The sequence below is a fragment of the Ciconia boyciana genome, chromosome 5 (assembly GCF_034638445.1).
Source record: "Ciconia boyciana chromosome 5, ASM3463844v1, whole genome shotgun sequence".
Taxonomy (NCBI): domain Eukaryota; kingdom Metazoa; phylum Chordata; class Aves; order Ciconiiformes; family Ciconiidae; genus Ciconia; species Ciconia boyciana.
The window spans coordinates 3,586,897-3,612,521 of NC_132938.1; the positions used below are offsets into that span (position 1 = coordinate 3,586,897).

The window sequence follows — 25,625 nt, forward strand, 5'->3', positions numbered from 1 at the left end:
ATTTGGCCCATCTCTTTGCCCTTTTTTCACCACAGCAACCAGAATGCGGCAAATTCTTACTGAAATTATTACACTTTTTTTGAAGGTCAGCTGCTTATCCCTTTGGTATCGAATTAATACCTGAGGATTGCAGTGAGCTGAGATTAACGTGGTGGAGGTGAAGAGCACCGTGGGTCACCGGGTTGCAGTTACACGCTCGGCCGTGCTCTAGGTTTGTTAGAGATCAATTAACATTCCACCTAGGAACCTCCGTCGTGTCACAACGGGAGCTGTTACGGCATAATATAGTCCGGGAGTCTGGTTTCCTCTTCAGTGTCATCCTATTGATCGTTGCTTGCACCCCTCTTTATGGTCGCCTCATTTTTTCTGCTGCCTGGATGGCCGCTGCTGTAGTTGTTAGCTCAGCATTGGTAAACATAGGGTCAGAGTTTAAAGAACAGGATGCATCAGCACTTAAATTATGTTGTGATTTACAGGGGAGCCGAAGATTGGGTCTGACTATCCTCGACCCTTGTTTCTTTCTGTCTCTCCTAAACCTCCTGGCTTCGTTCCCATTTTATTGTGTCCGTCCTTTCTACTGAGCTTGCAAGATCTTTGGAGAACTCGAGTATTTTCATCTGCCCTCACTGGAAGACGAAGTTTGAATCCAGCTGAATCTCTGAGGCCTTGTGAAGGGGAACAGGACTTCTTTCTGCTGCCCATCTGCCTCTTCCCCTGTCATAGGAACACCTGAGCTCTCCTATGCAAGGGATATCCCTCCTAGCTGTGCTCCAGCGTGTGTTGAGCTTAGAAACACCCGATTCCATTGCACTTTATGGCAGTGTTGTGTTTGTGGTCCAGAGAGCAGCCTCCCTTCAAGCGTGCCTTTGGGACAGAGCGACCGCCTTGAGCCTCCCGGAGACAGCTAGCGAAGGAGGAGCTGGAGGAAGGGAACCAGCAGGCCTAGGCCCCGGCCCGGCCCGGCCCTGCCACCGAGGGAGGGCCGTGGCCGTGGGGCGCAGGCCCGACATGGTCGGGGGCCGGGGAGCCGCAGGGAGGGGATGAAGGAGGCCTCGCTATCTGCATATGCAAATCGCATGCAAAGCAGCCCCCCCCCGCGCGGCCCACTCCAACTGGGCCTACTGCGGTCTTCCTTTCAGCCCCTTTCTGCGTTGCCATAGTGACCCGGCCTGTCAGTTCTGCCTGCCTTCTCCCGCCCCGACCGGGCAGCCGCCTCGCGTCATTGGGCAGCTGTCGTGTCATTCTCTTTCCAAAGGAAACCCATAGGCCGACGCTGCCGCATACCGACCCGCTCCGCGGGCGCCTTAAGCCCCGCCCCGTACCGAGCTCGCGCATTCGATTGGGTAGCCGCGCTTGTCACTATCCGCGGCCGAGCGCGGGGGGGGAGGGCCTGGAGCCCCGCTGCCGTCCAATCCGTGTCTCCCATTGGCGAAGCCGCCTGTCGCTCCGTCCGGCGGAGGGCGCGGATTGGGGGCCACCTAACGGCCTATCCCGCCCCCCCGGGGCCGGGGGCGCGCGCGCCGCGCGGGGGGCCGTTTGGCGCAGGCGCGCTGGAGGCGGTGGCTGCGGCGGTGGCGGCTGTGAGGAGCGCGGCGCGGCGCGGCGGGGCGGGCGGCCCATGGGGCCGGGCCGCGCTGCGGATGGAGCCGCTGCGCAACGGCGGCGGCGCGGAGGAGAAGCCGCGGCGGCGGGGGACGCCGGATGCCGGACCCCCGCGGCGGCGGAGCAGCGGCGCGGCGGGCGTTGACAGCGCGGCGGGGCCGCAGCCCCGCGAACGGGGCGGCTCCGTCAGCCGCCAGCGCCGGGACTCGGTCCGCAAGAACCGCCCGCGTGAGTGCGGCGGGGGGGTGGGGTGGGGGGCGCGGCCGGCGGGGCCTGGGGCGGGGCTGTGGGAGGAGTTTAAAGGGTGGCCGCGGGGAAGGGGCGGGGCTTATGCTAATGAGCCATAGTGGGTGGGGCTATGATGGGTGGGGCCGGGAGGGGGCCGGGTCAGGACGGTGGGGTGGGGCTGGGGGAAAGGGGCTCCTTAATGGGGAGGGGTGGGGGGATGACGAGGGCCCAGCACGGCCCGTTTGGGGACAGCGACACGGGCTCAGCGGGCTGGGGACAAGCCCTGCTACGGGAGCTGTGGGAGATGGAGGGTGGGACGGCGCCTGGGCTGGGGGGCAGGACGCAGAGGTCGGGGCTGTGGTGGGTGCTGAGGTGCCCGAGTCGGGGACCTTGGACCAGAGGGGGAGGGGGAAGGTCACTGGTAAGGACGCAGAGGATGAGGGAGAGGAGCCAGAAGGACAATCAGGGTGTGCAGCCAGAGCCAGGGGGTGAAGGCTGTAGGGCTGGACTAGTCACTAGTGGAAGAAAAGCAATGGAGACCAAAGAGAATGGTGTAAATTTGGGGAGAGGAGAGCCCCGCAGGTTTGGCAGGGGCTGGGCACAGACCTTTGCAAGGGAAAAAACATCCCTGAACCATGTTTTTAAACGCCGTATCGGAAGCCGTCTGGGAAGCGAGGTGCAAAATGGATGGCAGCCTTCATTTTGGCAGCAGCAGGAGCTGCCGTGCAGGTGGCTGTGGCTGGTGGCTGACTTCAGCCATGTTTGAAGTGGAGCTGAGTGAGGATTTCTTTACTTGCGCTGGAGTCCTTCCTCTTGGAAGGAAATTGCCATACCCTGAAAAGGAAATAGTGTCAATGTAGTTCCCCATTACCTGTGCAGCTATTAAAAGGATGCCAGCAAATGAGTCCAGGCTGAAAACAGGAATCAACATTGCCCTGCATCTTGTGGCAAGACTTGGTCTGTTGGCTGGCAGTGCTGAGACGTTATTGTTACCGTATTAATGTAAAGTTCTAAATAGTGTTCTTTCTCTTTTTTTGGTTGCTGGAAAAAAAGGAAGCTTCTCTTTTGCCCTGTCTCAGTGTGAAAAGTAGGAATTATATCTCAAAATACCTGCAAAGACATTTGCTGAATTGGATGCTGCTTGCGTTACTGATTTCAGGCGAGTGCAGCTCAGCAATGCTAATGTAGCGTCAGCGTGGCTGTGCTAACCTGTGTTGCCTTCACCTCTCCCTTCCTTTCATTTCCAGATCGTGCGAGATGACAGGAGCAATCCTGCACTGGGAAATGATTGTAAAGTTAATGTTAAATAACTAAAGTAATTGTAGGGTTTTCTGCTTACCTGAGAATTAGTAGAGTGAAAGAGAAATTTAGTAGAGGGGTGTACTGGCACTAGCAGTGGTGAGCGTCCTTGCGATTTAGATGCAGCACAACCAACTTGGTATGTGAAAATCCGCTTGTGTGGCTGTTGTTCTAAGGAAATCACAGCAAAACCTACCCATGGGAGCTGTGGGGTTGTTAATTAGAGACATGCTAGTTAATAGGTTGCGGTCATCTGTAGGGAAATGAAGGAGGTCTCTCGTTAAAAATTAGGGTGGACTTAGGTGGAGCTGTGCATTAGGGGTTTATTCTCTTCTGCCTTGCTTGGGGGCAGTTTCTGTGTCTTCTGTGGAAAATGTAGATTGAGTTGGCCGTTGAGGCTCTGGTTTGTTGCGGTAAAGTTAAATGCAGAGACTGGCGTGGGATACTTTCAGGAAAACAGGTGTTCTGGCAGCTTCCACGACAGGATTTGAATCCAGTCCGGAAGGTCAGCGTAGTGTGATTCGGGATTACAATGTAGCCTGTGTTTCCTAAATGATTTTTGTGGTAATTGGATGAGAAGTGTGCTGGAGCAAGTACATCCCTTAATAGGGACAACGTCTGATGTCAGAGTAAATTACGTTTTGAAGTTAAAATGCTCGATCCTGTCTTAAGGAAGATTCAGGCAAGCCTAAATGAAAGCAAACTGCTTAATGGGCATCTGATCAAAAATGTCCTACTTTAGCTTCCACTTGTCTGCTGCTGGTATGTGGCAAACAAGCTCAGTGACCTTGAGGCTTGTCTTGCTGCCTGTGCTGGCAGATGCCCTGGCAGATGAGCCCTGCTTCCCCAGGAATGAAAGGATTTCAGCAGCCTGCGGTTCAAGCTCGTGATCTTTCTTCCTCCGTAGTCATCCGTCTGTACCAGCAGTGTGCAGTGAGGACTGTTTCACTGCAGAGATCAGGGAAGGTCTGAGACCGAGGGGAATTAGATTGGATATATCTGAAATAACCTGACCTGCAACAGTACAGCTGACGTCCGAGCTGCATGCCTTTGTGCACCTCAGGCTATTTGGTTTCTTGGTGCGTTTCATAGGAACTAAAGAGCTTTATCGCAGACGCCGTGATTTTCAGTATGCCACGGGTAAAAGGAGGAGAAGTCAAGGACGAGTTGCTCTCGGAAGGGAGCAAACAGTACCCATGACAATGTTGTGAAGCAGAGATTTGTTGAAGTTCCTAGCTGCTTTGGAGTATTATGTTGGTGGGGTGTGAAGGGGAGCTTGACAGGGTTATTCGTACAGGCAGAAATGATAATATAGAAAAAGCTTTATCAGCTCCAGAGGCAATTCAGAAGAATTCCTTTCTGGTAATGAATTATCATTATTGAAACCTACACTAAAAACTGGACTGGAAATACCCCAGATGAGTAAAGAGGATATTCGCATTTACATTTACTTTAACATAACTGTGGGATACCAAATCCCACCTGTGGGTAGGTGCAAGTGCCAGGCATAAAACTGATGATGACCAGATCATAATGAGCAGGGGAATATTTTACTGTAATGAATCTTCCTTACAATAAGAGAAATAGGTCATCGATTCAGTTCACCAGCTTCCCCCCTTTCCCCTTCCCCCTCTCTCCTGGCTCTCCTGTGCTGCTGCACCACTCTTCTGCTCCTCCCTGAGAACCTGGTTTCCTTGACAGAGGTGAGTTTTGGTTCTTTCCCTGGGTAACAAAGTATGCTTCTCCTTTCTGTAGCCTGTTTGTCCGTTCTCTGAAAAAAATAGCCTGTTCCGATGCTTTTGGCAGGCATTGTCCATAACGTTTTACTGTTTGACAAAAGGGGAGGGGAAGTAAGCTGCGTAAAGTGTGTTTGTATGGCAGAGCATTCGTGAATTCCAAAAGAAAGCCTATACCCAAAATGTCAAGAAGAGCATCCCGCAAATTGTTTCTAAAAATGTATGCATGTGTGGTTTAAAAAAAAAATTAAAAAGCGTGTCCTCATCGATTCTGTAGTTCTTTCAACTGATACCTTTTTGTTTTTAAAGTTTTAGTATCTTCTGTCAGAATAATGCAAAGACATAATAATGTGCACATTGCTTTAAATCCTCAGTGTACACAGTATGCAAGCAGAGGTACAAATAAAATACTGTTTTGGCAGCTCCTTTGCAGTACAAAATTTAAGCTTTGATTTTTAAATACCTTGTTATGTTCTGGAATTGTGTATGAAATGTGAATTCCTAGCAGAGCCTATTTTTAGAGATGGGAGGATATGTAGACTTAGTGTCACTTTATATTAAATGCTGATTAATAATTTTTTTCCCCAGCTGTAAAATTTCCATCACGGTATAACGCTATTAAAATATAATGTTGAATATTTTAGAGTACGCATAGAGATGCTGTCGTACGCTCAACTAAGTCGTCAGTCTTCGTTGCTCCTCCGCAGGCTAATCTTTTTACCTTCGGGTAGATTGGCTCATAACTTCATGATCAGTCTGAAATACAACTCGAGCCGCTTGTCGTATGAAGAAAATCCGCCATGGAGATCTTTAATATCTCCTCTTTCATCTCGACACTTCTGCAGCTTTCAAAATAAGTCTGTTGAGGTTTTTTTTTGATTTATATAGTCTCCAGTTTTATAAAGTAATTTACATAACAAATAAAGGCATTATATTTTTCTGGCCCCAGAGAGCTAACAGCCTAACTCTAAAAGGGATTTGAAGATGAAGGGAGGGTGGCCGCTCTCGCTGTGGGAACTCAGTCTCCTTGAGCTTTGCTGTGTGTGAGGTTACTTAGTGCTAGCTGTAAGCCCTTAACTTTGTTTGCAGACTGTCCTTTTGTTTGTTGTTGCGTATCCATAGATCTGCCTGTTAGAAGAAGGTTTATTTTTAAGACAAAGAGCTGTATGTAAATTGTGTGTATGAAAATGTATGTATAGAGCTGCTTTTTAAAAGTGTATTGTCTGTGCTAAGGGAAAACAATACTTCCTCAGGCTAAAAGATGAAGAATTTTTTTCTTGGAGAAAAATTGGCTTTAAGGATGCTTTATAGCTGCTGTTGCAGTATGTTGCATTAGGGAAGCAAATGAAAATAAGGCTCGTCGTGTGCCTGATCTGCCGAGTGGTGCCACAATCTTGCCAGTTCCTTAAGTCACCTTCTTTGTACCCTTGCTACTTTTCATGCTGAACACCGTTGGATTTTTTTTTTTTGTCCTATGCAGCGTTTGAGAGCGGGGTTAGCGGGCTGTCACTGTGCTAACAAAGTAATGTAGAGAGTTTCGTTAAGGAAAAGACTGTAGAACGTTTTGAAGGGAGAACAGTTCTGGCTTTGAGAAGAGGATTTCCTGCCTTTCTTGTAAATGCCCAAATACCCAGGGAGAGACGAAACACTTCCCGGAAGGTGCTGGGCAGGAGGAGAGTCCAGAGGTTTGCACCACGATGCTCTTCCCGTGCTCTGCCTACGGGTTTCTCATCCTCCCTGTCCTTCTGGTAAGCACTCGTAAAGGAGAGACGTGTGAGGCTCTTTCCCAGCACAGAGGGCTCCAAGTAGCAGCGGGGAAGTGGTGAGGAGAGGCAGTGTTTGCATTTTCTGCCTCGGCCATTAAAGCTGGCATCTTCTTGTGCAGGTTTTTTCAGCAGAACCTTCTGACTGAGAAAAATCAGCCTCCGGGCTGCCCAAAGGCTCCTGGATACCACTAGTGCTCATGCTGCTCTAGATCTGCCATCTTCTGTAGCAGCTCTCTTGGAAAAAACGCTGTAGAGGCTTACAAGGGAGAGGTCTTTGGATGCCTTTCAACTGCACTGTAGATGCTGGGAGAAATCAGTGTTTTAAGAGAAATCTCGGTAGCAGATGGTGATGGCGTTCATCCAAGAGAGCTTCCTCCTTCTTCCATTTGAAGGCATGGATTTTTCTAGTTCTCAGATATGGAAGAGCTGTTGCTGCCCTGCGTGTTTGTGTTGGCTGACTTCCTGTGAGTGTAAGGGGAAAAAAAAAAATGGTTCTCCATGTCGTTGAAATAATGTCTTCCTCTTGTTTGTGTGCCACACCACTTTCCTACCAAAATGGGTTTATAGGGGAAGTTTTGTCCCTGCCTCAGATTGAGTGCTCTGTGCGGGTTTTACTGCATAGAAAATCCTTTACGATACGGTAAAGAAGTACTTAATTTTGAGCTAGCAGACTTCTTCCTTGGATTCTTAACCTGTGGCTGGGATGTATATAATGAGAGATCCATAATTAAGAATAATTTGGTTTAAGTTAATTACCTTAACAGGCTATCTTTTAGAATTTATCCCTGGTGACTTACTGAAGCCGAGCTGTTGGCAGATGGAGAACACCAGCTGCTCCGTGCAGAGGCTTTCTGCAGCTGGTGCTGCATGGATGTGTGGAGCCAGCTCTGGTCTGAGGCCGTGTCCCTGCACGGGAGGTTGGATGCTCTTTTTGGGGCCAGCTGGGATTCAGCGGGGCCAGTGCTGAGTGAAGACTAGTAAGCCCTGGCCCCAACCTGACCGCACTTTACACCAAGCTCTGCAGGCATCATTCCTGTTTCCCCGTTAGCCATGTCTTCTGGTGTGCCAGACAGTGGATAACTGTCGTGCTTTAACCCCACGCTTGATGTTCTGCTAGCTCAGTGGCAACTATAACAACACCTGAATCAAAAGTAAATTTATGTATATTAAAAAACTGAAGGTCTTGAGGGCACTGAGAATGAGCTGGGATGAAGTTTCTAAGGAGCTGCTACCTTTTTTTGGTGACTAGGAAAGCTTCATAAACTGATGGACCGAGTTGGTGATTCTCCTGCCCTACAATCTGGAAGGTTTGTGTCCCTGAGTGTAGGAGTTTGGTGTGTGAACTTCACAACCGACTTTAAAATGAACTAGTGTTACTCTACTGAACAAATGCATCTACTACCAGCTGAGTGTCTGCTCTGAGGTGGAAGCCCATTAGCTTGTGGTGGAGCAGCCCGTATGGCGTTTTTAGTTAGGTGGATCCAGCAGAGCACTGTGCCTTAGGTTTTGGATGCTTTTCTGCTGAACCCCAATGAGGGCATCTCCGAGACCCCATCCTCTGCTTTCTCCCTCTTTTTACCCTTGCGTAGCCTGCCAAAGTGAGGTTGGGGATAGGATTGCTGTCTCTAAATACAAGGGTGGGGATGCTTTTTTGGAAAAAAAAAAAAAAAAAGTGCAGGCTTCATAATGCAGAAAAAAAATTGCAGGTCCTGACAGGAACAAATATATTCCAGAAGTCAAAGGAGGCTTCCCGGCACCAGGACAGGAGGTTTCTGGAACCAATCCATTTGTCAGAGCAGAGACGACAAACCAGCCGAGTGCTTTTAGGAGTGGGAAATCTGTGGAAAGAGAATCCGGGATGTCTGTGACCACAACAGACAGGAGAGGACTTGGCTGAGTGACATGAGAAGCCTCTTCCTGTTCTTTTTTTTTTTTGCATAGAGCTTGTTAGTTTTCCAACAGAGTTTAAGCAGTATTGAAAAGCACAGCGAACATGGGGAAACTGGTTTTAGTGATCATATACATGAACTGGGTATTTGAACAGAGCGGTGTTTACCGGTTCCAGTCACTGGAGGGACTGGAGCAGCAGCAGAAGGCTCTGGTTTGGCTGCCAGTGCCCTATTTTTACCTGTGTGACGCTGATGGTATTTTTATTGCTGGCTTCTCTCAATAGCAGGGCATGATCCTTGTTCAAAGCATTTTTCTGTAGTAGTTGATTGATAAATCTAGGACTTTGATTCAAGGAAAGACAAAATACTTTGAGGGGATCCTGTTCTGCCATTAATATGGGGACTGCTGACTTGTGGATGTATATGCCATATTGGAGATGGCTTTAATATGACATCAGGTAGGCCTGTGTACAGGTTTTTAGGCTTAAGGTGTCAGGAGGAGCAGGCGAGTGAAGCAAGCAGACGCTTGGTGGGTTTTGTTTGCTGTCCTGATGCCTGCCATGCAGAAGTAGAGTGTCCATCTCCCCGTTGGAGTGGTTGTGGTCTCTGACTTCTGTTTGCCAGCGGTGGAAGATAGAGCAGCTCAGCTGCTGTTGCTGCACTCCTCCACGACAAGGCCCTTTCTTTCGGGGGTACAGAAATCCTGGAGTTTGTCCTGCCTTTCCCTTCACTTATACTCTGGGGTCTTGGACTCCCCTTCCCATGAGGGTGCTCCTCCTGGTCTGGTGTCCCCAGGAATATGGTTCTCCTCACATTGCACAATGAGGCCCAGGCAGCCTGTGTTCCTCTTTTGAGAAGTAACTTAACTGTTTAATTTAGCTATAGTAAGGTTTTCTTGAGGGAGTCTTGAAATAGGATACATACGCTAAACTTTTCTCCAACTAAAGCAGTTGGTAGACTTTCTATCCTGAAATGCTGATGGGAGTTTGCAATCCTGAAATTCATTTAAGGAGTGCAGAATGAGAAATTGTCCAAAGTACTTGAATTGCTCCTGCTTTCTCCCTCCATTGGGCCGTGATTCAGATTTCTCTCTCTCTCTCATTCATGAACAGTTATTTTTATGTCTGTCTTGTTTGAAGTAAATGCATTAGAAATAGAGGATGATTGAGATTTGGATGTGCCTCCTAAAAATAGAGCTTGCATCTTCTTTCAAGGTTTCTTTTGGTGATGGTTGGGGATGGCCTCTATGTAAATATATAAAAATAACTTGGTGGTTTAAAATGAATGTGGGTAGCTGGTGGCTCCAGCAGCTCCTGGGGAACTGTGGTGCTCTGAAAGGGCCTGTCTTACCTCCACTCCTACAGCAACCAAGTCAACCCGCTGAGGAGGAATACATCGTCTTCAAATATATGCTTGCCGGTCGGGTTTGTGGCTTTTCAAAGATGGTTTGGCCTGGGAGCGAGTTCCCGTCCTGCCCCCCGGTTGTTTTCTTTGCTGTTCAGCTTTCTTCAGTGCCGCCTCTGGGTATGTGGGTGTTGCTCCCTGCAGCTCGAGTGGCGGGGCCTCGGCGTGCACCTCCTGCGCTGCTGGGACGGGGGGACAGGGAACGTGCTCCCGCTTGGGCAATTCTGCGTTCTGGGGAAGGCTGCTGCTTCCCTGAGCTTAACTGGAGGGATGCCCTCTTTCAAATGGCGGTAGGAACGAGGGCTTCTTCGTGTTCCACGCTTATCAGTCTGCAGATAAGCAAACATATTTTGCAAAAATAACAGTAGCATGTTATCATGCCTGTCTCTGATATGTAAGAATTTTACTAAAACCTGAGATCCTTCTTTCCAGAGGAATGTTAGTAACATCTATGCTACATTCAGGTTTATTTTCTAAACATTCCCTTTTTTCTTTTGGAAAAAACAGTAAGCGTTTAATCCTGCTGCCATAAGCCATAACATGTGGCTACATTTTTCTCTTTGCTCTGGAGCCTGTGTATCTTGTTAGCTCTAGCCTATCCTTTAGCTCATTAATAGTAATATTAATCTGTTCCAGTTCTCGGCTCTAATCGCAGATTTCATCTGATCAGGGTTTTCTCTTGATCTTTTCCAAGAAGCTCATTATCTAATACAGCTGTAAATGTTGCTGGGCCTGACACTAATGCATATTTTGTACCATGGGGGAATTTGACTAATAAAATAATCCAATTAGACATTTGTTTTTGTCTCCCTGGGGCATCTTAGATTACTTGTCTACCTCAGTTATGTGTTGTAATTAGTTAACGTTTGTACATCCCTTTGATGTAAAAGCACTGGTATTATCCTTGGCTCTGGCTCTGGATCAGAACTTTATAAAAGAAATAGCTAGGGATTAAAATTGCAGTGGTATCTAGCGGGTGTGCAGATACTGTGAGACCTGCGCTGTGTGCAGTGGTGGCGTTAGTATTTTGAGGATTGCATATCAGGTTTTGGGAGCTCCCGAACAGGAGGTATCTCAAAACAGGAGTTAAGTCCATGTACAGAGGAGTCTCGGCCACGCTTCTGAAAGACAGACCAGGCTGCTAACGTTTTTTCTTGTGTTTTCCACTTTAGAAATGAACAGATCCAATGGGCCTGCATTTCTGAGTCCCTAGAGAGCATGAATTAATTCAGTTTATAAGTATTTTGCTGGTGGTCTGACAGTATCAAACCCTGTTTCTCTTCTTTTTGCTCCTCTCTAGTCTTTCCTTGGTTTGGCTTGGATATTGGAGGGACCTTGGTCAAACTTGTTTATTTTGAACCAAAGGACATCACTGCTGAAGAGGAGGAGGAAGAAGTGGAAAATCTCAAAAGCATCCGCAAATACCTGACATCAAATGTAGCCTACGGATCTACAGGCATTCGGGATGTGCACCTTGAACTAAAGGACCTTACCCTGTGTGGACGTAAAGGCAATCTGCACTTTATACGCTTTCCTACTCATGACATGCCTGCTTTTATTCAAATGGGAAGCGAAAAACACTTCTCAAGCCTCCATACTACCTTATGTGCCACGGGAGGTGGAGCGTACAAATTTGAGCAGGACTTTCGCACAGTATGCATTTTTGGCTTCTATACAATTAGGATCTGGTAGTGAAATTTTTCTAAAGCTTAAAACTAGAAAACTTTCTCTGCAGACTCTAAAACTTCTCTAAATCTTAGCTTTGGAAGAGCGTACCTAACTCTAATTAAACTTGGTTCAGGAAACAGCATGTGGAGTCAAGTTTGCATCTCCAAATTAGGATATTTTCTTTCCTGAAAGTGCATGTCACGTTCCCATAACTCTGAAATTATTCACTAGCTGCCACAGCGTGTGCTCTTAAAAGACTTTGTGTTACTAATCTCTTGATGATGCTGATCTCAGTCTTGTGGTTTTTTTCTCACTGCTATCTTTCATGTGCTTAATACTTGTTTTATTGTTCCTTTGCTCATGTGGTTTCATTTCTAACACACATGTGAGTGAGCTGATTGAGGTTCAGTCAGATTTGGTGGTAAATTGACTGAAAGGAGGTTAGCAGTTGGGGTTTGACATCATCATGTGGCTTCGTTGTAAGTTTGAGTCTTGTTCATAGGTGAAAAACGTGTGATAAATACTTCGTTTAACCAGGGCTTGAAAAAATGCACCAAATAAAGAGGCTTTTTGTGCAGTCAAGGCAGTGACATGAGGGGAAAACAATTTAATAACTTCTTCTGTTTTCTGGGTGGTTTTTTTGCTGGGGTTTGGTTTTTTTTTTTTTTTTTTTTGGTCCACCAGTTAAGTCCCTTCTCATTTTTCTATCTTTCATGCTAATGCCTCAGTCAGGGCCTAAATCAGGCCCATGGAAGTTGATGGGATTCTCTTGGCATCCATCTGTGGATCCAGTTGTTCGTTTCCCCCCTCTTCCACGTCTGCACACTTTAGGGCCAGGGTAGTTAGCAGTCCGTGTGCGTGGAGAGAGATGGAGCCCTCCTGTGATCTGTACTTCTCTCTCAGCCACCACAGAGAGTAATGGAGATAGCTGGATTGAGCTGGCAGGGAACGCGTTTTTCTAGCCCTGAGCATAAATACTTGAGATCCTTAGCTACTTCTTGAATATTCTTCTTTCTTTTTTTCTTCCCACCAGGTGGGTGACCTTCAGCTTTGTAAGCTAGATGAACTCGATTGCCTTATTAAAGGAGTTTTGTACATTGATTCAGTTGGATTCAATGGACATTCAGAGTGCTACTATTTTGAAAACCCGACGGATGCTGAAAGATGTCAGAAGCTCCCATTCAACTTGGAGAATCCGTATCCTCTCCTTCTGGTGAACATTGGCTCAGGGGTCAGCATTTTGGCTGTGTATTCAAAAGAAAACTATAAACGGGTAACGGGCACCAGGTGAGTGCTGTGAGGGGTAAATTAACTTTGAGTTTTGTTTTAGAATCTGGAATTGTAGGTGAAATTCTGCATTGTAGATGACATTTTCAGGGACAGGCTGCATTAAAGGTGGTGAGTTGAATGACTAAGCTCCTGCTTCTACTGTAGCCCCTCATCTCTGCCAACAAAGATCCCTCCTGGAAGAGAGAACCTGAATTTCATGTTTTGCTTTCCTTACTGCAACCAGTCTCTTTAATTCCTACAGCAGGGCAACTGAAAAAAACAGTTTCTAAAATTTATTTGCCATTGGAGAGATCCCATAGTTGGGGATTATCCCAAATATAATGATCAGGTTAACAACTGTTAGCTTTGATCCTAGCAGTAGAGATTTGCATCCTGACTTGCAAAAGTTACCTTGTTTTGGTGGAAGGGATGCTGGCACAGCAGTAACTCCCCAGACAGTTGCACACTGCTGCAGCTACCCTTCTTGAAGATGTGGCTCTTGTTGCCAGGCAAAGCCAAAGAGCTCTGTGGCTTTAAGCTTTCCTGAATTTCCTGAAAGTTAGCAATAATAATAAAAAAGAACCCAGAGCACAGTTCTTACTCTTATTATACATCATTATTGGCATGTGTGTACAGTAAAGTCAACAGAACATATTTTTTTTCCCCTAAGTTTTGAATAGCTGTGCCCTGATACTCCAGTTATCCCTCAGGACTAATATTTATTTTAAGACTGACTTCTCTGAGTGCTGGGAAGAAGGTGGATATTGTAAAAAAAAAAAAAAAAAAAAAAAAAAAAAAGAAAATTAATTTCTCATGTAGAAACATGCCCTCTGCAGAAGGCTGTGAGGGCATGGGGATTCCTTACAGGCTGTAAGTTATTTGAAAGTAACAGATTTAAAGAAAACTGCTGCTCTTCCAAGATTGCTCTCACTGAAAAGAGAAGCAGCTGAAGGAATGAGGCAACCTGAGCTAACTCATGCGTGCCTGAGTAATCTGAGCTGTCAGTGGAATGAGCCATTTTCTTTCTCTGTCTCTTTAGAAGCAAGGCAGGTGACTCATTTTCTTTATGTTGCAGCCTTGGAGGGGGAACCTTTTTTGGCCTCTGCTGCCTTCTTACCGGTTGCTCCACCTTTGAAGAGGCCCTGGAGATGGCGTCCCATGGAGACAGCACCAAAGTGGACAAACTAGTGCGGGACATTTACGGAGGAGACTATGAGCGATTCGGATTGCCAGGCTGGGCTGTAGCGTCCAGGTAATGACTTGGCTGATTTTTATTTTCATGGGAGATTCTGCATGGATGAAAAACTGGATTTACGTCTCTGAGGAGAGCTCCCGTTTCTTCTGCTGTTCTGCTTTACCAGATCTAGATTACTGATAGCAACGCTTTTTAAAGTTAGAAAGAGATACTTCAAGATGAATCACTTTGGTTAAATTAGCAGTTCCCATTTTCTCCTGGAATTCTGATGCGAATGGACCTTTAACCTGAAAACTGTCTTTACAGCTTTGGAAACATGATGAGCAAGGAGAAGCGGGAATCTGTCAGCAAAGAGGACCTCGCGAAGGCTACTTTAATAACCATCACTAATAACATTGGCTCCATAGCACGGATGTGTGCACTGAACGAGGTATTAAGGGGAAATCTGTTTCATTGCTTCCTGTCTAAAGCATCACTTGTGTGCTGCTGTCACCCAGTATCTCTTTCCCTGCATACGCTTCGGTAGATGCGTGTTTGTACTCGTCTTTGTGGATATTCAGTAAGGTGTAATCCGCACATTTTGGATTCTTCTGTAAATTTTGTCCTTGCTCATCTGTGTAGTTTGAGCCAGATCATTGTGCTGTAAACTGAAGAGCTGTGAATGAATTAAGGGTTGGCTGTTGGTCTCATTAGGTCCTCTGCTTGTCCAGGAGTTAAACAGCTTCTCTGCGGTGGTTTGAGGAGCGGTAGGTGTGCGATAAACTACAGCTCTTGGGACCGCTGAGAGAGAAGGAAAGGTGGGTGGAGGGGCGTAGAGGCTGGATACCTTTCCTGTGTTGTTTTTACGAGTTCCTCTCGGTTTCTTGGTCAGGCCCCACCACTTCCACGGCCGTTCCCGTATCTTTGTGCTTTCAGCTTCTTTACAGTGCTGCCTTGTTGCATTCATGTCAAGCAGCATTGTACAGGGCTATGAAAGAACAGAGACATGCTCTCCGCTCCATTCTGAGCCTGTTCCTATGGGATGAGCTAACGGGGTGAAGCATCCTCCAGACTCCTGTTGCTGTTGGCAGATGCTTACTGTTTACCTTCATTTACTCCTGAAACTAGGCAAGGCGTGTTATATACAGCCTTGCCCACAATACATCTGCTGAGTCCCCACTCCAGAGCACATGGCTGAATGTGGAGAGGATGCTGAACAGTTAGGGGAAAGCATTTGTGAATGTGGGGACAGAAGGAAAATCCGCAGAAGGACGTGAGTGAAGGAGCAGATAGGACTTGATCCCAATTCCTCAGTAAGAGGAGGAACTGAAAATTGTTTTCTAGTTGGAGAAAAAGAAAGCTTCAGAATTCATCACTTGGCTCAAGAGAACTATTTTGGGATTGAAAAGTTTGGCTGGAAGTCTGATTTAAATTCAAAATATCAGTACTTGGTTGGTCTTCTCGTTTCTTTCAGAATTGTGTCGGTTATGGGTTTCTAAATCTTTTTTTTTTTTTTTCTTTTTCAGATAAAGAGTAGAGAGCCATTCAGCTTTTTAATGATGAGTCAAAGGCCAGAGTTGGTGGGAGAGAGAGGAGATGGCACTTGATGATCAGTGTGCCTAGCCAGTGTAAAGATCTCATAGCAAGAAGTCAACCATTCTATTCAAATCCCTAAGCTAGACAGGCTGTAGTTTAGACCTGTGGATATCCGGGTAGTGTGGAAGAGTCTGAAAAAAGAGCCTGTCTTAACGTGACCTGGCTGGTACTGCTTTCTGACAGAACTGTGGATGTTTATAACATTCTGCAGATCCTGCCTGACACTTTCAGCAGTCACTTAATCCATAGAATTGTATAGGTTGGAAAGGACCTTTAAGATCATCGAGTCCAACTGTAAACCTAACACTGCCAAGTCCACCACTACACCATGTCCCTAAGCACCACATTTACACGGCTTTTAAATACTTCCAGGGATGGGGACTCCACCACTTCCCTGGGCAGCCTCTTCCAATGCTTCACAACCCTTCCAGTGAAGTAAAATTTCCTAATATCCTGGCGCAACTCGAGGCCATTTCCTCTCGTCCTATCACTTGTTACTTGGGAGAAGAGACCGACCCCCACCTTGCTACACCCTCCTTCCAGGCAGTTGTAGAGAGCGATGAGGTCTTCCCTCAGCCCCCTTCTCTCCAGGCTGAACAACCCCAGCTCCCTCAGCCGCTCCCCATCAGCCTTGTGCTCCAGACCCTTCCCCAGCTCCGTTGCCCTTCTCTGGACACGCTCCAGCCCCTCAGTGTCTCTCTTGGAGTGAGGGGCCCAAAACTGAACACAGCATTTGAGGTGCGGCCTCACCAGTGCTGGGTACAGTTCTTTTTTTTTTTTTGTCTTCCAGCGTAGTCTCTGGCCCCTCCCAGTGCAGTTCCTGACCATCTCGGTGCCCCCTTTCTGATCTCACCTTGCTCTTTTGAATCATCTCTTGCTGCTGCCAGACCCCAAGCTGACTCCGTGTTGTCTCTTGCTTGCAGATCCGCTCTTTTGTCTCCAGTTTTAAAATTCTAAGTTCAGAAAGCTGCAAATGCATTATAACTCTTCTCTCTGCAGCTCCCATTGCCACTCACCAAGGCAGTTACGCTCCTGAGGTGCCAGAACAGCTATTGGGGGTGATGCAGCTTCTCTGGATCTCGTTGCTTTAGTGTCGACTGGTGATTTCCCTCTGCTTTCAGCTCGTTGTTTTTCATCAAGTCTCACCAGCAAATGTATTTGAAAAGCTACGTGTGGTGTTTTTGAAAGGCACTATAAGTGTAACTTTTTTCTTCTTACTCTAAGGTGATGAAAACACCCCATCATTGTGAGCAGAAAATGGAATTTAGCCTTAATGTTCCATGTTTTTTTTTTCTTAATACTTGCAGAACATTAATCGAGTGGTGTTCGTTGGCAATTTCCTTCGGATCAATACAATTTCGATGAGGCTTCTGGCATATGCTTTGGACTACTGGTCGAAGGGACAGTTGAAAGCACTTTTCTTGGAACATGAGGTGAAATGACTTTTAAAATTGATTTTCTCTCCTGTAAAAAGGGAAAATGCTTTGTACGCTGTGGAAACAGCCGTGTGGAGTCTGTAGCTGTTGATGATACGCACTCTGCAGCAGGTTCCCACTCTGCAGCAGGTTCCCAGTGCTTTGTTACTACAGCCACAGTTACTGCAATGCCCAGCGCGGGGTCACAAGAAACACGTCTATTGTTCCAGTAGCTAATATCAGAATTGTTTAATACCAATTTCCTCTTGCTTGTGAACTTCCTCTTAAGACTCTTGACAGTATAGATGGTTCTGTGCAGCTCTGCTTTCCAATACAGCGATTATAGTTAGAATCTATTTTTGTAATATACCTACCTATAGTTATTTCTTTCCGCCCTCCTTTATAAGTTGTTAAAAGTACCCCGTTCGTGTAATATTATTGCTCTTGTGTCAGGTGCATGCCCGTGTTTGAGTTTTTAATAGCTATTCCTGTCTGCTTTTCAGGGTTATTTTGGTGCAGTCGGTGCTCTTCTGGAACTCCTGGATTCAGCCTGACTCGGCGCAGGTTCTGTATGTTGGACCTCCGAGGTCGGGGCGCTTCCTGGGTCACGAAGCCGGCGTTTCGCTTCAAAGCGTCTGTTCACTGACTGTAAAACTAATTGTGGGTGACCTCATCAGAGGAGGAGAGGACTGTTGCGTTTCTGTCTGTGAACAGTTGAAATCAATCTTCAGTTGCAGCGCAGGTTTGTTCAGGAGGAGTATATCCGCAAATACGCTGACCGAAGGCGGCGGTTGTCTATCTGTAGGGCATTTGGTCGCTGACACCAAATAGCCCTTTTTATGTAGTCTTCTACGTCTGTTTAATGGTGGTGACGTAATAGAAGACTTGCGCTCTGTTCCCTCCATCAAGATTCCTTTGAGTGCTGAATGTCAACCATTTCACAGTTTATAGAGTTCAGCTGCAGCGTTTTATGTTCCGCAAATGAAAGGCATCGCGGTCTCATTATGTCGTAAATTGTTTGTAAAGGGGAAAGAACAGCAGCACAGCCCCGGCATGTAAAAACCGTACGGACCACTTCTGTCTCCTCTGACCCGTACCGTGGCCTGTCAGGCAGCGTTCTGCTGGCAGAGAGGCTTTATTCCTGTTACCGCACATCCTTGTCTGTGCACGCTAGAGACGAAAGGTAAGGCGCAAGTCCCGTGTCTCGGGTTGATCCCCATTTCAGCCCGTAACGCTTCTATACGGACCACAATGCCGATACGCTGTAGTGCTGGCATAGCGTTAGGAGTGTCTGTCGGCCTCTGCCCTTGAGATCTGCTACAAGCAAATGTGAAGATGAGGTAGTGGGGGGTTTTGTTTGGTTGTTTTTTTTCTGTATTGTAAAACTTGGCTGCCTATAACTATACCAAAGAGGTTACTTTTTCTTTCAGCCATACACTTGGGATCTTCTCTGTAATGTTCCATTTTATGTTTATTAGTTGCTAAACTGTTGTTTCCGGGGGAAACCTCTCCTTCCCGTATGCATGCTGTACTCTTCTCTGTTTTCTCTCTGCGTGCCGTCTTGCATACAGCCTGCGAACTGGGTTGCTGCAGTTTGCAACCCCTAAAATTTCTAAAGGGGTTTAAATTTCTAAAAAGTTTCTTACTGCACACTGAATACGTGATCTCTCGGAACAACAGAGATGCCAATAGTGGGCAGCAGTTTAAAAAAGAAAAGCAGCCCGCATACGGTTTGTAATCTGCCCTTCCTCCCTCGTGTCTCTGCTTTGCCCTGCTCTTTGCAGAAATTCTTCCCAGGCTTGGATCTTGCATTAGGAAACGCCCGAGATCTTTAGCGAGAAGAGCGTTCGTGTTCTCTTTGCCGTGCTGCTAGCGCCAGTTATTTCGGTATAACTGCTCTCCAGTCAGGGAGCGTGGAAGAGCTGCTTTTCTGAAGAGCCATCAGCACCTTCCCTTGATGATGTCAGTTAAACGGAGATATTACTTCAGAGTCTTCTCTGCAATACGGTGCTCTGGCTTTCCAGCTGGGCAGCGCAGCTCTGCGTCGAAGCCGTCCTCCCGTGAGCGGGGCGAAGCGGTCTTCGGTGAAACGCAAGCACCGATCACTTCCCTTCATACTCGTCGGGGTTTATCCCCGGACATCGGAAGGGCTGCCATCCTGACTCGAACACACCTTTTAAAGTCGTGGTTTCTTTTCAGATAAGTTGATTTTCAGCGCTCTGATCCCGATGCATGTTTGGATGACTGAGCGCAGCGCTGGACAGCCCGTCCCGCTTTGGTAGCTTGCAGTTTGGCTGCAGTAACGCGCAGTAGAGGTGCGGTAGCAGCACAGGAAATCATGTCTGGCTCTACCCCTTGCTGCAGTCCGAGATCTGAGTACTTGCAGGGTGCTCTGCAGCTCGCTGGGTTCATTGTGTGGGACCTTGCCTCTCTTTTGGGTCTGAAAAGGGGAGAAACTACGACTTTGGAAGACATACTCCTTGCTAGACTAGATCCCGTGTGGTATTAAGGCCTGCCCTGTCAGCTCTGCTGGGTAGGTGTTCCAGGCAGCAAACATGGCATAAAGCAAGGCATTTTCTAAACTGCAGTTAACCGTGGGCCTGGAACTTCCTGAACACATCCCATAATTTGACAACAATAATAAAATGGGGAAAGAGAGTAGTGTTCACGTGAAAGGCAATCTTTGCTGCGTGCTGTCTGCGGAAGAAAATTCTTGTGCTTTTCCTGCAGCGTAGCGCAGGTTTCGGTCGCATCCCGCTCTGTGTTTGGTATAACGTCGTACTTTTAGAGGTAAGGGGTTTGAGCAGGGTAACACAGAGTCATAGCGTGGTTTGGGTTGGAAGGGACCTTAAAGATCACGCAGTCCAACCCCCTGCCACGGGCAGGGACACCTTCCACTAGACCAGCTTGCTCAGAGCCCCGTCCAACCTGGCCTTGAGCACTTCCAGGGACGGGGCATCCGCAGCTTCTCTGCGCAACCTGTTTGGGATCTGTTGCATGTGAGACCTCATCTGTTCTTCATCTCTTGTGAAATCCCATGAAAGAGACAATACCCCAAGTAGGCGTCTTAAAAACAACTCCGCTTTCCAATTGCTGATTGTAGGTTTTCTAGACTTAACCCTTTCTCTACCATGTAAAATGTAAGGTGCCGCATGTCACCGGCTGCCGTTTCAGCCAGCTCACCCACCCTCAGCCCAAAACTCGGGGTTTGACTGGTGGAAAAGAAACAGAAACGCACGTTGGCTTTTTGAAACGTCCTTGTGCCCAGGACCTGCTGAGCTCCCTGGGGTGATGCTTCAGTGCTGCGCTGGGCTGGGCTGATGAGGTTGAATTAGTCCCGGGGGTTTTATACAGCCCACGTCGGTGTGGGGAGGGTACGTAAGCCGCCTCTGAATCCTTGTAATACGCAGAAGAAGGGCTATTTTTTTGTTTAATAGCAGTAGCCTTTGGGAGCTGAAGACTGACAGAAGGAAGGAACCCCCTTGAGGTGATTTTGTTAGGCAGCGGGAAGCTGCGGAGAGCTGAGAAACCTCGATGGAGCCGAGGAGCAGCCCTGCAGCCTGGTCTAGGAGAAGTCCCTGCCCTGAGGTGCTGGAGGAGGTGCCAGGCTGGTGGCCCTGGGAGCAGCGTCCCGCGGGTTTTCCGGTGTTCGTCCTGCGCGCTTGTGCGTGTAACTCCTTTCTCTGTGGATTTTGTGTAGATCCTGTGTAGTCTGGTGTCCAGCACCAAAGTCCCTGATGTATTGTGTGTGAGGTTTTTGTAAATTGTTTATTTTTTCTTCTTGTAATAAAATATTACAGTTATTTTTATATGCTTGAAACTCTTCTCTTGTTTATTTCTTTGTCTCATTCTTCCTAGCGGCGGAGCAGAGGGAGGAACGTTGATCTGAACATCAAGAACATGCCGGTGAAGTGGGTGTAAATGAGTCCTTCCTGTTGATTTTTAGCTTATTAAAAATAACTCAGCAATTCCTTGATCACTTTTCACTCCCTGCGTGTTCTGGGCTCTGGAAATCAGCTGCATTTCAAAGCCCGTTAATGGAGGGGAGAAAAAAAATTAAAAATTCACTGTTTGCCTGTCACTGGTAGCGTGGATCCCTGCTCGGTGCTCGGTCCCCCCCGGCTGGTAACGCTGTTAACCAGGTTGGGGAGCTAAAAAGGGGCTTCTAAACCAGGTTTGACTAAAACCCGAGCGCGAGGATGGGTCTGTGCTCCTGGGAGGAGGATTTGTGCACGGCTGGGGTTGGCTCTGAGCTTGGTTTTGCAGCTTGGCTTTAAAGGCCGGAGGTTTTCTGAGGGCTATCGCCCGGCTTCGTTAGCAGCAGCAGGCTCCCAGCACTGCCAGGTCCAGCGAGGGGGGGGTTAGCATCGTTTCAGGGCAAATCGCAGCATTTTAGGGTTCGATGAAAGACTTCTGGTGGTAGGTGACGATCAGTGCCTTGGAGGCCCTTTGGCCTTTCACGTAGGGATGAGGGGGTTGGATTGGAGGCGAAAGCGAGGCACCTCGCCCGAGCGGGAGCCGTGGGGTGGGAGTAACAAAAAAATAATTGTGTTTTGTGCGTCTTGGTGCTAGATACAGACTGCGGCTCAGGCAGACCCTCCGCTGCTTTGTCCCGCCAGCGGGAATCTTCACCCAGCGAGCTCGTGGTGCCCATGACTGTCCGGAGCGTCCAGGAGACGGCGAGGAGGGCAGCAAGAAGGTCGCTCCTTGCGTTTCCTTCTGGAGAAGGTGAAGCAGGACATCTCCGGGTGGGACCTGTCCCCAGCACCCAGCTCGGGGTGCAGGCAGCACTAGAGGGCAGCAGCCCTCCGCACTGGGCAGGGACAGGGGGACAGGGCAAGGTGGGAGCCCTGCTGCCTCCGCACCAGCTTTCCGCAGGGATCGTGACCTGGGGTGGCCCTAGCGAAGCGACCCAAATGGCGACAGGCGGCGGTGGGGTGGAGGGACCCGAGAGGAGGAAAAGGGGATTTTTTTTCCACCCGTCTCGGGAAGCCTGGAGGACGAGCAGGGGTGAAAGGAGGCGAGCGGGAGATGGGTTTCGAGGTGGAGCGTGGAGGCTGGCAGCCGATCTCCGAACCCCGTGGTCGGTGGGAGGATGGCGTTAGCCCAGCCGGGCCTCGCTGCCTGCCCGCGGGCCGGCGTTGGGGCTGGGACGGTTGTTTGGAGGAGAAACCTCCTTTTCCCGAGCAGGGCAGCTCCCGCCGTGCCCAGGACGTGCGAAATTCCCCTCGGCCGGGGATTTCCAGGGTGAGTTGGGCAGCGAGCCTGCCCCACCGGAGTGACTGCCCCGAACGACACCGGCTGGGAGCAAAGCTCCGCTCTGGGCCAGGGGATGCTGCCGCTGCAGGGAGACGGGGACAACGGGACCCCCCAGCCCCTTTTCCAGGCTCCCCAACCAAGAAGGGGCTGGGGCTGGAGCGGCACAGCGGGTCCCAGCCCCGCTGGGGACGTCCCCGGGGTGACGCAGGGCTGAGCACCGAGGGACGCTCCCTTTTTCCCATGGCCGCGGTCTCGCAGGTGCAACCTCCCCCCTGCAAACACACCCCCGCTTCCAAAAAACCTGCTTTTATTTACATTTCAAGTCAAATCACATGCAAACTGTTGTTTTTTTTTTCTTTCCTCGTTTTTCCTTAAGAATAGTGTGATTAGCAAAAAAGATGCATTAGAATTTTAAAATAGCAATTAAATATACAAAAATATAGCTTACAAAAAAAAAACCAAAACAAAACAACCCCCCCCCCCCCCAAAAAAAAACCAACCCAGCGACCGTTTTAAAAAATATTCTGCTGCAGAATTTGTAGTGTACAAACACGTCTATGAGCTCCACGCTCCATAAACAGTCTCGGGAGTCGCACAGTATTTACAGGAGGGGGGATGACACCCGGAGCTTTCCCAGCCCCGTGCCCACCCTGCACCCGGGGGGGGGACCGGGAAAGCCGCCGCCATGTAATACTGACACCCCCCCCCCCCAAAAAAAAAAAAAAAAAGGGAATAACAGTTTTAAAGATGGAGGGGGATGCCGGGGTGTTTGCTACGGTGCCCGAATTTGCCCCGTGAGGTGGTCAGAGAGGCGAGGGGGTGGCACAGCCCCCCAACAGCTCTTGCACGTGCCGATGGCTGGGGTTGGGGTGTTTTGGCAAGGCAAAAGGCTGCCGGCTCCCGCGTCCCTCGCCCAGAAAGCCTCCGGGGCCAGGCTCAAAGTGATGGGGTGAACCCAAAGGGCAGGATTTTTGCCTGCCCACCCCCCCCCCCCACCCCAGCAAGCCCACGTCGCGGTTTTGAGGAGGCGGCATCGGCCCCCGGCTCTCACCACTGACGGTTACGCCAGGATCGTGCCCGTCGGAGGGACTCACGGCCCCGCTGAGGTAGCCCATCGCGCCGAGGAGGGGGACAGGCACCCCCGGGGAGGGTGAGCGGGGTGACCAAAGCCCACGAGACCCCACGCAACTACCACCCTGCCATCTCCCCGGGGTGATGCCGGCTTCCCCGCCCCGGTTAGCCCTTTCGGAGGAGCAGCGGGTGCCGAGGAGGCACCCAACGGCGGCACGAACCCTGACGTCGCTGTGCCTGGGCTGCAAGACCCGATTTTCTAGGCGAAGCATAGAAATAACGGCGAAGAGGACAACGGGGCAGGGACCAGCCGTGATGCTCCGGGGTCCCCCCCTGCATTTTGGGCATGGTTTTTGGAGGGGTGAGGGGGGCAGCAGGGCTGGGAAGCGTACCGGGGCGTATGGGGGGCACGTCGTGGCGTTGCAGGAGGCTGTCGGGCGCCTCGATACTGCTCCATCGTGCCCCACGCTGCTTCCCGGCGGACGTCGTGCTGGAGAAGGGATGTGCTGGAAGAAGGATGTCGTGCGGGGCACCCGCGGAGGACCCCGAGTCCTCTCCTTGCTCCGGGAGAGGAATCAAGCCCAGGCTCGCGTGTGAGACCCTTCATCCCGGCACGGCTCCGCGGAGGCAGGTTTTGGGGGTGCGGGGCTCTTCTGCTTCGGCCGGCGGGGACGTGTCCCCCCCTAAAGTGCTCCGGGCTCCGCGCCCGGCCGCCCGCGTCCTCGCCTGTCCCTCCATGCCGGTGCCGTGCTGGTGCCGTAGTGCTTTGGTTGTCTCCGAGTCCCCGGGGCCGGCGGCGGAGCCCCCCCCACGGCGGGGCAGTCCCTGGGGCGGCGGAGCTATACGATGTTCTCCGCGCCGGGGAGGGGGCCCTGGGGGGGGCCGGGGTCCTGCTTGCTGTGCAGCTGGGCCAGCTGCAGCACCGGCATGTTGCAGAGCGGGCACACTTTCCGCACCTCCAGCCACTTGATGAGGCACCTGGGAGGGACACAGACACGGGGGGGTCATCGCAGGGGTGCTGCAAACCTCCCCCCCCCCCCCCCCCCAAACTTGGTGCCTCGTGCACCCCTTAGGGGTGGCAGCCAGCCCGGCCCCCCCGGTGGGTGACGGGCGACGGCCCGGGGGCCGCTGGCCAGGTCGGATCCGTTGCCACCCTCCCTGGAGCGCTGCTGCTGCTGCTGCCGAATTTTTAATTTGCCGTTTAGGTGCTTTTATATTTTATTAGGACATTTTTGTGTATATACACGGATTTTTGTGTACATATAATATATTATCTAGATATAGTTTATATATATCTATAAAACAGAGATATAAAACTGTATGCACATACACAAAAATATACAAAATACATATATACACAAAAAGGTATCTATGAGTATATGTGTTTCATAAATATATTAAAAATGTATATCCACATCAGATATATACATCATACAGATATAATGTATATATATATAATCCATATAAAATTCATAGCGTGTTACATTTTCATGTGTGTGTCTATATATATAATTTATATCTACACATTTTCCATAGAATCACAGACTATCCCGAGTTGGGAAGGATCCACGAGGATCATCAAGGCCAACTCCGGACTCAGCCCAGGGCAACCTACAAGTTCAACCCCGTATCCCAGAGCGTTGCCCAAACGCTTCGTGAACATCAACAGGCTTCAGGCCGTGACCGCTTCCCTGGGGAGCTTGTTCCAGTGGCTCTGTATATATATTTTATAAATAATAGATATGTAAGCATATATACACACACACACACAAATGTACATATATATTTTGGAATATATAAAGAGTGTGTGTGTGTGTGTGTATATATATATAGATATATATATATAATATCAAGTGAAGCGGCTTTGCCAGCTCACGCCTGGACCTTTGCTGCTCCAAATGCTCAAATCCGTTCCATCAGGGGCTTTGCCTGCAATTCCCCTCCTTCCCGGGAACTGGGGTGGGAAGAAACCCCGGGCGAGGAGCGGCGGCAGCAGCCGACCTTGCCCCAGGAGCCTGCCCGGGCCGCCAGACAGGATTCGGGCACCCCGGCTTCGCTCTCCTGTTCCCCCCACTTACTTTCTGTGGAAGGCATGTTTACAGGGACAGATCCCCAGCTCGTCCTTGGGCTTGAACTCCTCCAAGCAAACGGCGCAGATCTGAAAGACGTGAGAGGCGGAGAAGAGGAAGTCAGCTCCTGGGAAGCGTTTTTTGCATGTAAAAACGCCGTGGACATCTCTGAACCGGCTG

The 25,625-nt window shown here is 49.2% G+C and overlaps 2 protein-coding genes across 9 annotated transcripts in view; one reads left to right on the plus strand and one right to left on the minus strand.

The window, feature by feature from the left end:
• Positions 1-1,539: 1,539 nt before the first annotated feature.
• Positions 1,540-20,855, plus strand: PANK2 (pantothenate kinase 2). 5 transcript variants are annotated; one of them, XR_012042477.1, is made up of 8 exons: positions 1,540-1,830; positions 11,225-11,577; positions 12,626-12,879; positions 13,937-14,113; positions 14,363-14,486; positions 16,939-17,064; positions 17,550-18,229; positions 20,484-20,855. XR_012042477.1 is itself a non-coding variant. In XM_072861509.1 (7 exons), the coding sequence occupies exons 1-7, from the start codon at positions 1,641-1,643 to the stop codon at positions 17,598-17,600; spliced, it is 1,275 nt and encodes a 424-aa protein (XP_072717610.1). In that variant the 5' UTR covers positions 1,540-1,640; the 3' UTR covers positions 17,601-20,855. The 5 variants fall into 5 exon arrangements, 2 of the variants coding, with proteins under 2 accessions (XP_072717610.1, XP_072717611.1); XR_012042476.1 differs by having other exon boundaries at positions 17,550-17,788; positions 18,073-20,855; XR_012042478.1 differs by having other exon boundaries at positions 17,550-17,788.
• A 1,746-nt stretch (positions 20,856-22,601) lies between these two features.
• RNF24 (ring finger protein 24) overlaps positions 22,602-25,625 on the minus strand; it is a 32,278-nt gene continuing 29,254 nt past the window's right edge. For all 4 annotated transcript variants that reach the window (XM_072862343.1, XM_072862344.1, XM_072862347.1 and 1 more), the window contains 2 exons: positions 25,455-25,534; positions 22,602-24,354 (listed from right to left, as the gene is read on the minus strand). In XM_072862343.1, coding sequence (XP_072718444.1) covers positions 24,216-24,354; positions 25,455-25,534 — 219 coding nt within the window. In that variant the 3' untranslated portion in view covers positions 22,602-24,215. The remainder of the gene's footprint in view (positions 24,355-25,454; positions 25,535-25,625) is intronic.